Genomic DNA, 17414 nt, shown 5'->3' on the forward strand with positions numbered 1-17414 from the left:
TTTATTAAAAAAGATATGGTATAGTTTTCAGTGACATTAGTGTCGATGGGAGTAGATGTTCACATGAGAATGAAATTTCCTCTGCAAATAATTGTGTTCAGAGAAACTGTTTCACCGGAAAAATTGAAAGAGACTGAAAAGAACGCATGTTTACTGAAAACACACATCAAGAATTGGTCTAGTTAGATGGTAGAACAGATTAACATCTAAAGATTTGGATATTATTTGGATGTTTCGGATTACTGTTCTCACCTGGAGTTTTATTTTCACAACATTTCGGTTGATGTAACCTCCGACTTTCCTCAGATGTATCTTGTCGAACTCAGGAATTTTCATGAAATTTTTAACCCTTTATTTAATCCATGCCTTGGGTTCTTTTAATGTCAAATTACTTAGGACTTCTACCGAATCATGACAGGCAGAATGAGAGCATGTTACCTTCGTTCTGTTTGAAATTACAGATTCTCAGAGTTTGACAGAAAGATTTCAGAGTCCGACAGAAAGATTTCAGAGTTCGGCATATTTCCTGAATTCAACAAAAAGAATTCCTGAATTCCACAAAAAAAAAAAAAATTCCTGAATTCGACAAAAAAAAAAAAAATTCTTAAATTCTACAAAAAAAAAAAATTCTTAAATTCTACAAAAAAAAAAAAATCCTCAATTCGACAAAAAAAAAAAAATCCTCAATTCGACAAAAAAAAAAATCCTCAATTCGACAAAAAAAAAAAAAATCCTCAATTCGACAAAAAAAAAAAATCCTCAATTCGACAAAAAAAAAAAAAATCCTCAATTCGACAAAAAAAAAAAAATCCTCAATTCGACAAAAAAAAAAAATCCTCAATTCAACAAAAAAAAAAAATTCTTAAATTCTACAAAAAAAAAAAATTCTTAAATTCTACAAAAAAAAAAAAATCCTCAATTCGACAAAAAAAAAAAAATCCTCAATTCGACAAAAAAAAAAAATCCTCAATTCGACAAAAAAAAAAATCCTCAATTCGACAAAAAAAAAAAAATCCTCAATTCGACAAAAAAAAAAAATCCTCAATTCGACAAAAAAAAAAAAATCCTCAATTCGACAAAAAAAAAAAAATCCTCAATTCGACAAAAAAAAAAAAATCCTCAATTCGACAAAAAAAAAAAATCCTCAATTCGACAAAAAAAAAAAATCCTCAAGTCGACAAAAAAAAAAAATCCTCAATTCGACAAAAAAAAAAATCCTCAATTCGACAAAAAAAAAAATCCTCAATTCGACAAAAAAAAAAAATCCTCAATTCGACAAAAAAAAAAAAAATCCTCAATTCGACAAAAAAAAAAAAATTCTTAAATTCTACAAAAAAAAAAAATCCTCAATTCGACAAAAAAAAAAAAATCCTCAATTCGACAAAAAAAAAAAAATCCTCAATTCGACAAAAAAAAAAAATCCTCAATTCGACAAAAAAAAAAAATCCTCAATTCGACAAAAAAAAAAAAAATCCTCAATTCAACAAAAAAAAAATCCTCAATTCAACAAAAAAAAAATCCTCAATTCAACAAGATACACCTGAAGAAGGGCGGAGGTTACATCGAATAAAACGTTGTAAAATGTCACTTAAGATGAGAATAGTAGTTTGAAGAATTCAAATTACATGAATAATCAATTTCTCATCTCCAAAAATACCAAAGCAAAGGTTTTTGTTAAAAGAAAGATGAAAAATTACTTTACTTTATTATATAGAAGACTTAAACAAGACTGATGAAATTGTGGTTGCAGGTGCAGTCAGTTTTGCAGTTTCCTGCAAAATTTTATTTCCTTTTTATTTGTGTTGTTCATCCCGCAAGATAGGAAAACAATTATGCATAGAAGAGATAACCATTTCTATGTTTTGCAAAATGAACGTGTCAGTGCCACGTCGAGAGGGCATACCATTTTTTCCTAATGAGATTTTTTTTTTTTTTTAGAATTCTTTCTTTTTTTTTTTTTCTTCAAAACTTCCTAATATGCCAAAAGAGATTTTTTTTATGTTGACGAGTGCATTTTGTGTCAAGCTTTTAGGACTGCTTTTATTACTACTTTCTTTGGCTCAGCTGTCTGAGGCTTTTTTTTATTACTTTATATATTTAACGGAAAGAAAGAATCAGCTGGTATAAGCCCACATCCCCTACCGCTCTCCTAATCTGCAATATTATGTAACAACTTGATAAAGCTTAAAAAGAATAAGATATGTTATCCAAGGCAGTGACAGAAAGCCTAGAAAACGACGTTTAATCTGTAGTGGAATGAGTTCATAAATGGATGATAACATTTAATGCTACCAATGATAGTTCACTTAGTATTTCCCATGACGTAGGATAAACACGTGTTACTGTTGGCCGGGTGTCATATTAATATATCCACTCGAGAAGAAGTGCCATCAAGTTCGATAACTCCAACTTTAACATTGCTGGTGTATTCAGGTGTAAGTCAAAGTTCCAACAAAAAACAAAAAAAAAAAAAAACAGCTTATTAACACAAAATATTTCTTTAAATTTCAGTAGAGGCTCCGATCTTCATCAAACAGTTTGTGGTCTGTTCCTGTCCCCTGATCCATTCAATTTGGATTTCTTCCTTTACAAACATTTCCTTTACTCTGGCCACATCCGCTCTCAAACGTCTGTCACTTAAAAGATTTAATGATTTTAAAGTCTCTACCAAAGATGCGTTGTTTGTTCTGCAAAGTATTTCAGACAACTTCGGTAGTTTGAAACTTTCTTGCAGTAGCTTCACTGAATGCAAGAGTCTCGGACGCCAATGGTCTCTTTGTTACTTAGTCAAGTTTTTTGGATGACCAGCCAATCTATTCATCTTACCATAAACAAAGATGATAAATCCACCCTGTGAAGAACCATCCTCGAAGCTGACATAGGTAGCATCAGAATAGCAAATCACACTCAAATCTGAAGGATTTCCCAGCTGTGAAAAGGATATGGAATCTGTCTTTGATTTAAGCTTTAATAATGATTTGGTGGCTTCAAAAAGTAACTTCACTTTAGGAGATTTTCAGTTCAGACAATCATTGCTTCATTTTTTTTTTTCTGTATTATGTGATATTATCTTGTAAATTCGATCCAAAAGTGTATAAACTGTAAACGTTAAAAACAAAACAGAAGTAATGCAGGAAATTAACACATTAGGAATCAGTTCCTGGACGCTTACCCTTCGAATACATATCAGTAATTTTCCCAATTCTTTATCTGTGCCTAAATCAAAACGTAGATTCCATGAACAAAGCTTTTTCTTAGAAGTGCACGCCTGTGGAGCTCTCTTCCGTTTGCCTGTTTCCCACCTGACTACAACTTGGATGCCTTCAAGTCCAACATAAACAAATTCCTGATAAACCGCCCCCTTAAGTAAGACACTTTATCAGATCTCCATTACTAGCAATTACTACGATATTGTCCCATTGATTACTGTACACACAATAACCCTTATCCCCGAGTGGCTTTTGAGCCTTGATAAGTGGTGACTTCCATGTAATATATATATATATATATATATGATGAACTACACATGATCTTCGGTTTCCAAGAATTTGAAATCTGCATATTGTACTAGTTATGGTTTTATGGAAATCATTCCAGACAAGGCATGAAGTCACTTAATGTAAGGATTAAAAAAAAAAAAAAAAAACTTTCGAAGAAGTCAAAAATTAGCTAACAATACATGTTGGATCAAGGATATCCAAAGTTTTTGAACAGGTGGAGGGCATATTGCTGGCTTTTTAGATCTACACGACCAAAATAAAAAAAATGGCCTGGACGTGGTTTATATTGTTTTATACTTATAAAAATTTTATCAACAAAAAGAAAAAAACTACACTGTTTTCACACATTTCCATTTTAAAAAATTTTCCTGAATATTTTTATGCTTACTATAAAAGCTCCACAGGCCGGATGAAAGACTTTGGCGGACTGGATCTGGCCCGTGGTCTGTAGTTTTGAGACCCCTACGCTAGATGAATACATTCCGAACACAGAAAATAGCAATTCTTCTCCCTTTGCCAGAATCATCGTTCATAGAATGTGAGGACTAAAGGACAAAAGAAGCAAAAGTTACAAAATAAACCCAAGATCCACTTTTTACTGCCCTTTTTCACTTAATTATTGAATGTACGAGTTTTGCATCTTTTGTTTGTTCCAGTTTTTATTGGAGACTAGTAGGCCGGTTTAACTGAACTTTTGTATGGACTTTTAATATGATAAGGTGCAGCGATCTAAGTATTATGGTATTGCTTTAATGCACAATTAGGGATTAATATGTTAGTATTAAATTGGAAAAATGTGTACAAATTTAACCATATTCAACCATCGATTTGGCATAATGCACTCATTCTAAGTCAACAGGTTATAACTTTTGCCCGTGAAAAACGGACAAAATGTCTAGTAATAGTAATACTTCTATATATAATAATAATAATAATAAAAATAATAATAAAATAATAATAACCCCCCCCCCCGCAATAAAATTGTAGTGCCGATATTGGCTGGCACCACACTAACTAGTCGAAGGGTCAATAAGGATGGAAAGATTGAGAAGTGAAAGCACTAACTAGACCTCGACTGGATGGGCGCAAAGGGGACTGGAAATTTGGGGAGGCTTACTGCCATTCAAATTCCAGTGAAGACCAATGGTCCTTGCAAGTGAGAACAATGCTCAATGGCTGTTGCGATAATGCAAATTTATTTGAAAAGGTTATTGAAAAAGATGAAGAGTACTTGGAAAGGAATATCATCAATTGTTGTCAGTGAACAATCTGATGATAACCTGTGTGAGAACCGCTTTTGAGTACACAATAATAATATTAATAATCTATATATCTATAAAAGTGAACGTGTCTGTCTGTCACTGTGTCTGTGTGTCTGTCTGTCTGTGTACATTTCCCTACGCAATAACTCTGTCAATTTTTAGTCTATAGACTCGAAATTTGAAATACCGGGTACTGAGATTTGGGAAAATCGATGTGACGGGTGTCAGCCAGAAATTTGGCTGTTAAAGGGGTCAAATTTAAACGATTTGACCTTTAAGAACTCTACCAAACTCCTCCGACAATTTTGGGTCTAGACACTTGAAATTTTAGATATAAGTTCCTTGAACCTGGATCTAACTTAATAAAGTAATTTGAGCCCGAAACTATAAATTTTAAGGGGTCATAATAGGGGTCAAAGTTTTAAAAAATTAACCATTTTTTTTGTTTTTTTGCTTTTTATGCACAGCATACACCTCCAAACACCCGAGCAACGCCGGGCACCCCTGCTAGTCTATATATAAAGGAGTAGTGTTCGTGTGTGTGTAACTCTCCTACAGTCCACTCGATAGGTCATGAGCAAACCTGGCATGATGATGTCCCCCCCCCACCTAAGGATGTATCATACCATTTTCCACGGTAAAGGTCAAGGTCATATATATATATATATATATATATATGTCATCCACATACAATACTGTTTCGCTGTATTACAGCTCATTAGTGCCGCTAGGCAGGCAGCTACCTCAAGCCAGGATTAAAACCCGACCACCCAAACGACAGTCAAGGCTTCTCACCATTATGGTATACGGCTGCTGATGTGCGGGTAGTGAATTACGATGTTCTGGCATCGTCCAAATGCCTAAGCTTCATTTGTCTACACAAAGAGCATCGCTTACTACACTAATGGCAGTTTGTATATCACTTCCCAATATGCTCAACCAAAGATAGAGAGCATTTATATATATATATATATATATATATATATATATATATATATATACTCTCTCCATACAAACCACACCGCTGGTCATGACCAAAATAATAATAATATACAAGTTAAAAGGTAAGTCACAGTCTACAAAATTTGAATGAAATCAAATTCAAATAGCGTTAATAGTTCTGACCCAACGGGTCACAAGTACATCAGGTATAGGTATAAATTGAATCAATATTTTATATTTTAAACTCTCTCTCTCTCTCTCTCTCTCTCTCTCTCTCTCTCTCTCTCTCTCTCTCTAAATAATTGATTTCCCTAAATTGACTATCCACCGCCTCATCTTTAACGAAAAGTTTCTCGAAGGAAAATCATATTTCTTCCCTTTGTACTCTGCCACATTTTGTTTGTCTTTCGTGCAGATTCAATAAAGACCGCCGATAGCGACCACCTCATCAAATTGCTCTGCAAAATGGATTGCGTTTGTGCATCCATTAATGTTACCCTTTTCGCGTTTTTGCTTTGAAGGAGGGAAGACGAATGGGGGGGGGGGCGTAGGAAGAAGAGAAGTCTTCAGTTCTCTGGGATTCATATCAAAGTTTCGATGGCATTAAGAGAACGCGGAGAACATTTGCAGGCTTAAGAAAAACAAAACAAACACTGAAAACAAGCAGAAAAAAAAAAAAAACACAAAAAAACATGCCGCTATCTAAACCCTTCCCACTCAACTTGATAGAAATCACACCTGATGAAGGCAGGGAAGAAGGGAAGATAATTGAAAAGTTCCAAAACGACTGCGAACGTGGCATGAAGTACTTAAAGCACATAGTACTTCATTCAAATACAAAGCAAAACGGATTCAATTAGAGGCAGAGTATCACACAAGACGCCATCTTGTGACGAGGCCACATTTTTGGAGTTTTGAGGAGTGTGGATTTACTCCTTAGTTATCTGCTTCCAATTCTATTCTTACACAGATTGGTAGTAACCATTGGAGTCTCGCCTATACGTTATATAGAATTGTCGGCTGGTTTAAATTTATCAATACTCCTATAATTTTTTTTTATTTTTGTGTGTATTAATATTCACATTAAAAACCCTTTTTTTCTATTTATTTAGTTATTTATTTGCTTCCCCACTGAACAAATTAGGCACAAGGTCGTTTTTTTTTAATGTGGAGAGTGAGGGGAGAGGGGCCAGTTCCTCCGATAGAGAACTGGATAGTGACAATTGGTATGAAGGGTTTCCTCTACACTGACTAAAATTGATTGCACAAGAGCAATGATCTTATATGTAGGGTTGCCCCCACATATAACTGTGATTGCAGTATCTACCGGAACATATACTACACTTTCATAACAGAAAAAAAGATCTTGGTCTGAACGCCAAGAAAAAAAAAAGGTGAACCTTTTTTCTGTTTATTTAAAAAGAAAATACAACTTTGATATGCATGGGTTGTGGAATTTGTATTCATCTGCAAAAGATCTAATTTGCATATTGTTTTAAACATCCATTTTAATAAATTCCTTGTTAGATTTTGTTTTTTTAATGGGATGACCAGCTTTAGTTAATGTGTAATTATATCCATACAGATATTCTACATGATTTATACCTGCATAATATTTGCATAAAAAGCTTATAGTAAACACAAACCTCTTTATATATATATATATATATATATATATATATATATATTATGTATTCGTATATATATTTGAAAAATTTTGTCTACCAAACTCCTTTGTCAGTTTTTGATCTACAAACATGAACTTAGTATATAGGATATTCAAACCAGTGTGAAACTTTATATTTGTGTTTTAACCATGGAAAATTGGTGCGAAAGTGTTGAAATTAAAGAAACGGAATTTACCAGGTGAAAGTCGAACGACAGCATTACAAATATGGATGCATAACGTAATAGCTGTTGGTTCATGTTTTATTTTTTAGTCTTGCAGCAACCATGTCTTCATAGCTCAGGCATTAATATCAAAGGAAAAAGTAAATCGTAAGCTAAACGTTTTGGTTTCGATTCTTGGTGGTGGCAGATGAGTCTTTTTTTTTAACTTTTTAAATCATTACTATATATTGGGTCCAATATAATATAATAATAGACACGAAATCTGCATGAATAAAAATATTATATTTAAACATATTTTACAACCGGGAGTGTCGAGCTGCCTGCTAGTATTTCCTATTTTCTATCACATTGAAGCAATTAATTTTGGCATTAATGAGAGAGGAAGAGGTCTTTATGATGATAAAATTAAAATTTATATTGACAAAGAATAAAATACAGAAGTAGAGAGATTAAATAGATTAATTAGAGAGGTCGAGAGATGAAGCAGAGGGGCCCAAGGGATGAAGCAGAGGGGTCAAGGGATGAAGCAGAGAGGTAGATAGATGAAGCAGAGAGGTAGATAGATGAAGCAGAGAGGTAGATAGATGAAGCAGAGAGGTAGATAGATGAAGCAGAGAGGTAGGTAGCTATATAACAGAGAGGTAGGTAGGTAGGTTGGTTGGTTGGTTGTTTTTGTTTTACGGCATATCAACCCTTTTCGGGTTATTTAATGCCGAATCCAAAGATTTTGAAGAAAATTTTTTTTAATAGAATATATTTGTTGTTTTCACGTTGGTTTCTATTTAACCATAGTTGGGACCCTAACTCCGGGTCAGAGTGGACCTGGGAGCAATGGTAATTAAAGGGTGGATCCACACTTCCAAAGCCCACAAACTGGGGCCTCACCACTGGATATAGTTTAAGGTCATATCCAGGACCCCCATTGAGGGACTTTTACCCTTTGCAGGGGGGCAGTCGATGTATTCTAATGCCCCACCGACAGGGCCAGAGAGGTAGGTAGATTACAGAGAGGGGTACATATACACAGAGAGGTAGATGAAATAGAGAGGTAAAGAGATTAAATAGAAACGTAAATTACGATTAAAAATATGGAATATTAAGTATATAATGAGGGAGAAAAAAGGATTGGTGAGTATCTTATAAATAACCGTTCTATTGCTAAGCTTTGCGTAAACTTCTTCTCCATTTTAAGCAAGTTGCAAGATGGATTTACTTCAACAAGTTATTGTATTAAAGTTTTAGGACTCGAAGAGCAGATACTAGTGACAAATGCACTGTATTATTTAGTCAACTGGCAAACGGGGATTCCAAATAAATATATAATTTTGCTAGTAGTTTGAAAGTCTTTTAAAGTTAGATAAGTATTTTCTATGAAACAAATCATTTTACCATTTTAGAAAGTACCCGACTTTGATGCAATGCTCTGCCTCTATAAGACTTACAGATGCATCTTAAGATGCATACTGCTGCAATATTTGGAAACGTGTCAATCAGCTTCACAATCTAGTGGAAGATAGTCTATCCAGTTCTCTACAGTCTCATTGCTGTGTGAAGATCTTAGAAACTTTACATTAATTCTTTGAGACTCTTTGGTCTTAATGTGGTTTCCATTTAATTCTTTCTCCCACATGAAATTCTCCATATTTCATACTATTTTATCACAATTCATAACCTCAATTTAGCTCCGTTGGTTTGAATCTGAATAGTTATCCCTTTCATTATTATTTTTTTTAATTCATCATGTTTAAAAATAAATTTGGTCTTCATATAACCGTAATTAAATTTTGTACACTATAAAAAATATTTAATTAAATAATTATAAGGAAATTGTTATAAAAAAAAAAAACAACAACCAAAAATACACTACAAAAGCATCCAACTAAGCCCTCGACTGAAAAAATGCTTTGCTATCGTTGAAGATTGACAAATATATCTTATTAAATTATTTTATTGGTGTCCATGGAGAGAGTGAGAGTATGTGATTAAGAGAGTAAAACATATGCAACCTTCTTCTAAATAATACTAATAAAAATAGAATATTAATCAGGATTAAATTTAAAAAAAAATCAATGAAATCGATTGAAATAAAAAAATTATATATTTAAGAACATATGTTGAATATAAAGACATGGCGATGCATATTTGAAAGTAAAGGCATGTACACACACACACACACACACACACTCCAGATGGAGGATGTACATTTTTGGTATTCCATAAAAATGACCGGAATTGTACTTATCACAAAAACAAAGAACTATTTACATTCCAAGGTCAAAAGTTATGAATTGCGCAATGCAAAATAGAAAAGAAAAATGTAATGTCTTGATGTTTACAATTCCAGGAAGGTCGATTTGCTATTATATAAGAGAAAAAGAAACAACATGAAAATAAAAGAAAGCAGACTGACAGCGGCGAGCATGATTGACATCTTGACATCTCTCCGTCGGCAAGCCACGCACTAACCAACTCCACACAACCAACGTCTCTCTCTCTATCTCTCTCTCTCTCTCTCTGTCAATGAACAAGAAGCTTAATTGTAAATAAAACTTATACTTTGAAATTCGTCTCTGTGTTGATTTGGAGAATAGTGACAAAAGAATTGTCAAATGTATATATTATATGAATTATATATACCTTTGACAATGAAATACATGGACCAATATTTGCCATGTGTAACTGATAAAACAAATTTGCCAAATACGACATGCCTAGGTTGAATAGTAATTCCGACACTGTGGTAGAACCATTTGATATCGTTCAAATGAATGTATTATGTGTCTATTGTGGAGCATTAAGATTTAGAAATGAGAATCTAATTGTTGCCATAATAGTAAGATACATTTACCAACATTGCTATCCAGAGAAATTTCAAAGTTTATTTGAAAGGACTGACCATGAATCTATTCCATTTTTTTTTTAAATATTATGTATCTTTATTTAAGAAAACTATTAACATCAACAAAACTGCTGGAAATTCGATTCTAGATTTATATATAATTTTTTTAAATTATGTGCTGCTAAAATAATGTGGCTTGCATGTTATCAAGTTGTGGTTTCTTAACCATTATTTTGTTGACACAAAGTATCCAAGATATTTCCAAATCGAATTACGATCGAATAATTTGAATTTAACAAAATTATCTGTTTTACTGCTTATGTCTGTTGGCACGACAGCTGCTGCTGATTCTATATTTTGCCACTGGCATTCGGACAATCTCTGCTGGTCACCTTGACCAACCTTTGGTTCCCGTCGGAATTCTCTGTCAACCTGAAGTATCTGAAATATTTCTTGTCATATTATCTGATATAATAATAATAAGATTAGACAGCTTTCAGTCAAAGATTATATTCAAATATGAGCCTAAAAATGTGAAAATAAATTCTAAGTGTTTTGTGGGGAGATTAAATAATTCGTTGATATATTAATTTTTTTATTGTCCCTTTGTGAGGCAAATATTGACTAATAATAAAAAAGAAAAAGAAAAATTGGTTTATGAAAAACACTTTTTCCTCAAAATTAAGGGGACATTTTAATTCATAGAATCTATGTTTAGGTTTAGGCACAGATAAAGAGTCGGAGAAATTATTGATAGTGTTTTCAGCTAGACGAATGTTTCTCATGTAAGTTTGGTGAGGGGGACCATAGATTGGAGCTCAGACGAGCACTTGCCATGAAAATAATGATAAAGCAGAGACAGACTCGTAATGTCTCTTCTGTGAGAAAGTGGTTGCAGGGAAGAGAAAAGGGCATTCTCTACGAGGCTACGAAGTCTATTTTGAACTCTGTCAAGGCAGGATAAGATATTTCTGGCAACTCCTACCCAGATGTGGCAACCGTATTCCATCCTTGGACCTACCTGGCTCTTATATAGGTAGAGAATTGCATCAGGAGCGAGATATCTACTGGATCGATAGAAGGATCCCACCATTTTCCCAGCAACCTTGGCAACAGATTTGATGTAAGTGTTCCATTTCAGATCAGGAGTAATGGTCAAGTGCAGGAGCTTGTCAAAACATGGAGCCTCCCCAAGATGGGGATCAGAGCATTGATGATAATTGCCCACATTTATCGAGTCATAATTTTGTCAATCTCTTAAGCTTAGTTTTAAACTTTGCTATTATTCTCTTTATAGCAATCATGGTAAAATTTCTCACTTTGTTTATTTCAAATTTACATTCTGCTATTTTAATCGTAATTCGTTCATCTCAATATTTTGCAATTATTTAATACTTGATTTTTTTTTTGTGCTATTGAAATGTTTCATTTCTTTGTTTATTTATTAATAACAATTATTAAATTTAATTCTATTTCCCTTATTTAGGTTATATTTAGTTAATTTAACAAATTACTACTTTATTTATTGGATGATCCTAAATTCCTCGTATTAAAGTTAAAATTCTCTTACTACATATTCCTTAATTATTTTATATACACGTTATTTTAATCAGGTCTTCGGCACGATGATAGGAATTTATTTCTATGTAAGCAACATTTTTTTAGAACTCATTTTGGATTGACTATTTTCTATTTTCTAGCTTTATCTACTATTGACCATCATAATTCAAATTTTATTTTATTCTTATGTAGTTCCCTAATCCCCATAGTACCAATATACTCAAATGCTTCGCATAACTCCTCCTCATCCTCCCACCTGTCCCTGCCACTCACCCTAGAACGGCAGGCTCTCTTCACTTCCCCCTACTACACCAACCACTCTACTGAAGTCAGCAGTCCAACAACCCTCACTCACATGCCATTTACTACTAATGCAGTTGTGTTTCTCTTCTTATTTTTAATATTTATCCTTCCATAGCTCTTGAGCCCCTGAAGGGCATGGGCCATCTACAACATTTTTTTTGTAGATGTTTTTGTAGCAAGGAGTTCTTTTTACAGGGTGAGGGTGCTGACCCCATGCCCAACCTTCCCAGAAGGTAAATACAGCGCCTAGCCTTCCAAATGTTTATCTATCTTTATCAATCCAATTTAGTTCTTTCTCTGGTCCAATGTTAAATGATGTTATATGGTGTCTGTATCCATCCTTAAAATTACATTCAGTTCATATCCCTTTACTGTTATCTACTTTAACTTGTATACAATTTCAGAAATAAATCAATTGCCTTCCAGTGGACATTCGTTAGCTATTCTGCAGTTACATTTTTTCTACATATTTTGATCTTCTGCTATTAACTATTTTGTGCATTTTTCCATTATTTGAACTGATAGTTTTACTGAAATTTGCAGTGGTTGAGAATGAAAATTTAACTGGATTCTATTTAATTATTTTACTTAATCTATTGTCTGAGAGGAAGTTCTTAATTATACATAATTATATATATATATATATATATATATATATATAATTTTCTTTATTCAAATTTTCACAAAACCATTATAAACCTGTACAAAATTTAAAAATAAACAAAAAAGATTTTATTCCATGGAGTTTCGAAAAATGCAATTCTTGTTTTTAGAGAAAAGAGGTTTGCAAAATATAATATATATTTTGCAGGTTAATGCGTTAAACGAAACTACAAATATGAAATTAATCATATTTGCATTAAAAAAGTTATTAAACAGATAGTGACAGTTTATAAGGATTCAAAAAGATTAAGAAAGCAGGAAATGGAAAAAAAGGGTGAAAAGGTAAAAATATAATGAATAAGAATCCAGAATTCAAAATGAATCCATGGAAAATCCATTTGTAATCCATGATAAATGGGAAAACAGGGTAAATTAAAGCTTCCAGAATAAAAACATCAGATCATGGAGAAGTAAAGTTTCAGTTTTTTTATAAAACGTTTTTTTAAGGCAAATGGAAGTACTGATTCAAAAGACAGCAAAAAAAGATTGAAATTAAACTTGAAAAAGAGAGTGGTAAGAAAAAGAGGATTTTTTTTTACATGAAGTTCGCCACTTATCAAGGCCTAATGGCCACTCGGGGATAAGGGTTATTGTGTGTACAGTACTCAATGGGATAGTGTAGCAATAGTATTGAAGAAGGTGTCATTACTTAGGGGGGCGGTTCATCAGGAATTTGTTTGAGTTGGACTTGAAGACATCCAGGTTGAAGTCGGGAGGGAAACAGGAGGCAAGCGGAACAGAGTTCCACAGGCGTGCAGTTCTAACAAAGAAGCTATGTTTGTAGAATCTACGTTTTGATTTAGACACAGATAAGGAGTGGGGAAAATTATTGATGGCGGTTTCAGCTAGGTTTGCAAAAGATTAGCGAGGGGGGACCAGAGAATGAAGCTCAGACGAGCACTTGCCATGGAAATAACGATAAAACAAAGACAGGCTCGCTACGTCTCTTCTGTGGGAAGAGGTTACAATGAGAGACAGGAACATAGACGTGGGAGAAAGGATAGAAAAAAGACGAAAAAAGAGGGAAGAAAGAAAGATTCACATAGTTGAGAGCAAAAGAGAGTAAGAAAAGGAAAGGTGGCAGATATTTATTAATCTATTTTTAGAACAGATAAATATTGTTCAGTTGAGGTCAATTTGACTCAGACAGGGAGATAATTGTGTGGAGACGATACAAATGTATGAACGCATACACACACATTCAATCGGAGATGAGTTTAGAATATAAGTGCTTTAAGAAAAATAAAGCAGGTTATTATTATTAATGTTATTATTATTATCATTATTACTTTCATCACTATATTTATCAATATTGAATTTATTATTTATGTTGTTGGTTGTGACATGGTTTTTTGAAGGTGAAATGTTTGGTGGAAAGGTCGGTTCACTCATTGGAGTTATATTTTGAGTAGTAGATGGATGAGGGATTTCTGTTATGGAAGGATTATTTCCAACTATGTCAGGTGTGTTTTGTGGTAACAGTAAGAATACTCGACTTCCCTATTGATACAATCGTTTTTGAGTGAGAAATCTTGCAGCTTGTTTTTAGCATTAAGGGGAAAGGGATGGTCTGAGCTAATTTGATCTTTTTGTTGTTTAATGCTATAATCGTCTGTGCTAGATTAGCCATTGTAGAGTAGAAATCTATGTGATTGCGTAAAAGAATTTTCTACAATCTTAAAATTTGTTTTGACATTTGAGCTGAAGAATGGGGGGGGGGGTTAAACCAAATATTTTTCTTTTTCCTTAGACAGATGTAGGGGTTTGGCTTGTTATGATTACTGCATTTTGGTGGAGCTATGTTAGTAAACCAGTTATTATTCAGGGAAGTAGATGGGTTTCTGGAACATAATTTTATGTCATGTCATGTTTATGTCATGTTATGATATGCGTAATTATGAATATTAGACGGCTGGTAACAAGGTTCTTATGGTTATATGTATATATGTATACAGATATATGTACTTTGAATTGCATGTATTTAAGCAGCATTTTTTCATTCAGGCAGATTAAATTATATTGTTGATCAAACCATAAACTCGATGTTCCAGAAGTTAAACAACACTCCCACCAACAGTAACACCCCCGACACCAATACAGTCAACCTATTCTATTGCAATCAAATGCACTCGGGCTTTAAGTTAGAAGAAATCGCTATAAAAAACATCATCTATAGATACAGCTACCCTGTAGACAACAACAACATTAGATTCATCATTTACTATAAGAAATTTAAAACCCAAAACCAAATTATTAAAAACAATCTCTACTCTCTACTCAAATCACTAGAACAGACCAACGTCATCTATCAGTTTAAATGCTCCTTGGGAGAATGTAACTCCTATAACAATAATGCAACTGATAGTTATGTAGAACATACAAGCACAACATAATCTCAATAATGTAGTGTCATCTTCCAACATATATATAAAAAAACTTCACTTCCTCACTCAAATTTCAGAAAAATTCTAGTTAACAACACTAAAATACTACACCAAGAAACGAACGTAAAAAAACTTAAAATTTTAGAGGCTATATATATCAAAGCGCAAAAACCTACCTTAAATCAGGTCACATTTCAGAATAGTACCAATATACTCAAATGCTTCGCATAACTCCTTCTCATCCTCCCACCTGTCCCTGCCACTCACTCTAGAACGGCAGGCTCTCTTCACTTCCCCCTACTACACCAACCCCTCTACTGAAGTCAGCAGTCCAACAACTCTCACTCACATGCCATTTACTACTATTTAAGTAAATCTCTCACAATCCCTTATCCAGACTGAGGACGTGAAGATGATTTCATGTAAAGTTAACACTGCGGACGCTTCGAGAAGAAAAATGCTTGGACCATACATCCACATGTTCGATGTATATACAAAAAGGATAATACAAAAAATTGAAAAAATAAAAAAGGCATCACTAATCAGAAATTTTCTGTTATTTTAAACAATGTCTGTCTGTATATAACTATATATATAACTATATATATATATATATATATATATATATATATATATATATATACACACACACACACACACATGTATATATGTATAAATATACATGTACATTTAAAAAATATATTTGTAAAGCAAAACCTTTGTTTTGAAGGAGCACAATGAAAATACAACTCTTCATATTGCTTTTTAAAATGAAATTTGCAGTTTAAGAAGTATTTAAACGGAATTAGTAAATTTGAGAGAAATTCATGTGAAATGAGTCAAGGAGCAAAAACTAATAGAAAACAGTTGGACCACAAAAGCATCCTTAGTCATGCAAAACTATGTAAATACCGGAAGTGTCAAGCCGAAGTCACACTGCCAGGAATACAAGTCACACAACCACCTTAATCACACCAGATGAATCCAACCATGGTAACCGTTTTGAGGTTAAAAATAACACGATAAAAATTAATACATAGCATAATAATAATAATAATAACAGGTAGCATCGAATAAATACATAAAAGATACTACAAAATCGGCTGCAAAGAAAGTAGGCTCCCTTTATCGGGTTAGAAAACCTCACATCTGACAGTATCTCAATAACACTGGGTTAATTCCACCCTGGTAATTGTTTTGCGGTCTAAAATATTTAAAAAAAAAATAAATTTAAATAAGAAATACAAAATTACTAAACTTACAATTAATTTATTTTCTCTAATATCGTCAAAATTAAATAATTTAGTGAAATTTATATATATATATATACAATATATATACATACACATATATGTACAACACCGAGATTTTAATGGATAATATAATACATTTTTGCGCGTGCACAGACACACAGACACACACACACACACACACACACACACAAAACATCTTTTTACAGTCCAAATGAAATGTCTGTTTTAGGGGAAATCAAAACTGTAACCCTTGTGAATGGATGAATGAACAGCTGATTTTCTGATGAGCAATGATGCCAGATAAGAGGGATGCGTTTGGGGTGGGTCAGTAGATGACAAAGAGGTAGTGATGCAACAGGAGATGAGTCAGAAAAACAGATGACAGGATAACAGAGACGATGACTGCTGCCCGACGGTGCGTCCGTCCTTAGGGATGGGTGGGAGGATGCGTTCATTATCGAGGTCTTTCTCTTTCCATGGAGAATATATCTGTGTATAAAAATTGAAATAAAAAATACTATACTCATTTGTAATGAAAACAGTGTCATTTATTTTAAAAAACAAAACAAAAAAATGGGAGCAACAACAAAATATGTTGGAAAAAGAAGGTTCCAGAGAAAAACAACCAAAGTCTGGAACCAATGATCCGGAAAACAATGCAACATTCTTTGCCATTCTCATATTCCTTCATTATATAGTAGAACTCGCAGGACTACCTGGCGTTACTCGGGTTAAAAGTGTATAATTTCTATTAAAACTTCTATTTCTTCCCTATCTTTCTCCCTCCCCTATTTCCCTCTCCTTACCCCATTCTTCTTCAGACAACTCATATTTAACGATTTTGTGAATAATGAGTC

General features: G+C 33.3%; 1 protein-coding gene across 9 annotated transcripts in view; it reads right to left on the reverse strand.

Annotated features, from left to right (window-relative positions):
- Window positions 1-17414, reverse strand: part of LOC145241981 (protocadherin gamma-A11-like) — a 771034-nt gene that overhangs the window by 232029 nt on the left and 521591 nt on the right. The window contains exon 3 of one of the 9 annotated variants that reach the window (XM_080104853.1): window positions 16732-17046. The exons of the other annotated variants lie outside the window; for them this stretch is intronic. Within the exon in view, the coding sequence (XP_079960979.1) occupies window positions 16924-17046 (123 nt within the window). The 3' untranslated portion in view covers window positions 16732-16923. Of the gene's footprint in view, window positions 1-16731; window positions 17047-17414 lie in introns of those variants that run through there. 9 annotated transcript variants of the gene reach the window in all.

The sequence above is a fragment of the Euprymna scolopes genome, chromosome 21 (genome assembly GCF_053919585.1).
Source record: "Euprymna scolopes isolate OS-2025 chromosome 21, ASM5391958v1, whole genome shotgun sequence".
Lineage (NCBI taxonomy): Eukaryota > Metazoa > Mollusca > Cephalopoda > Sepiida > Sepiolidae > Euprymna > Euprymna scolopes.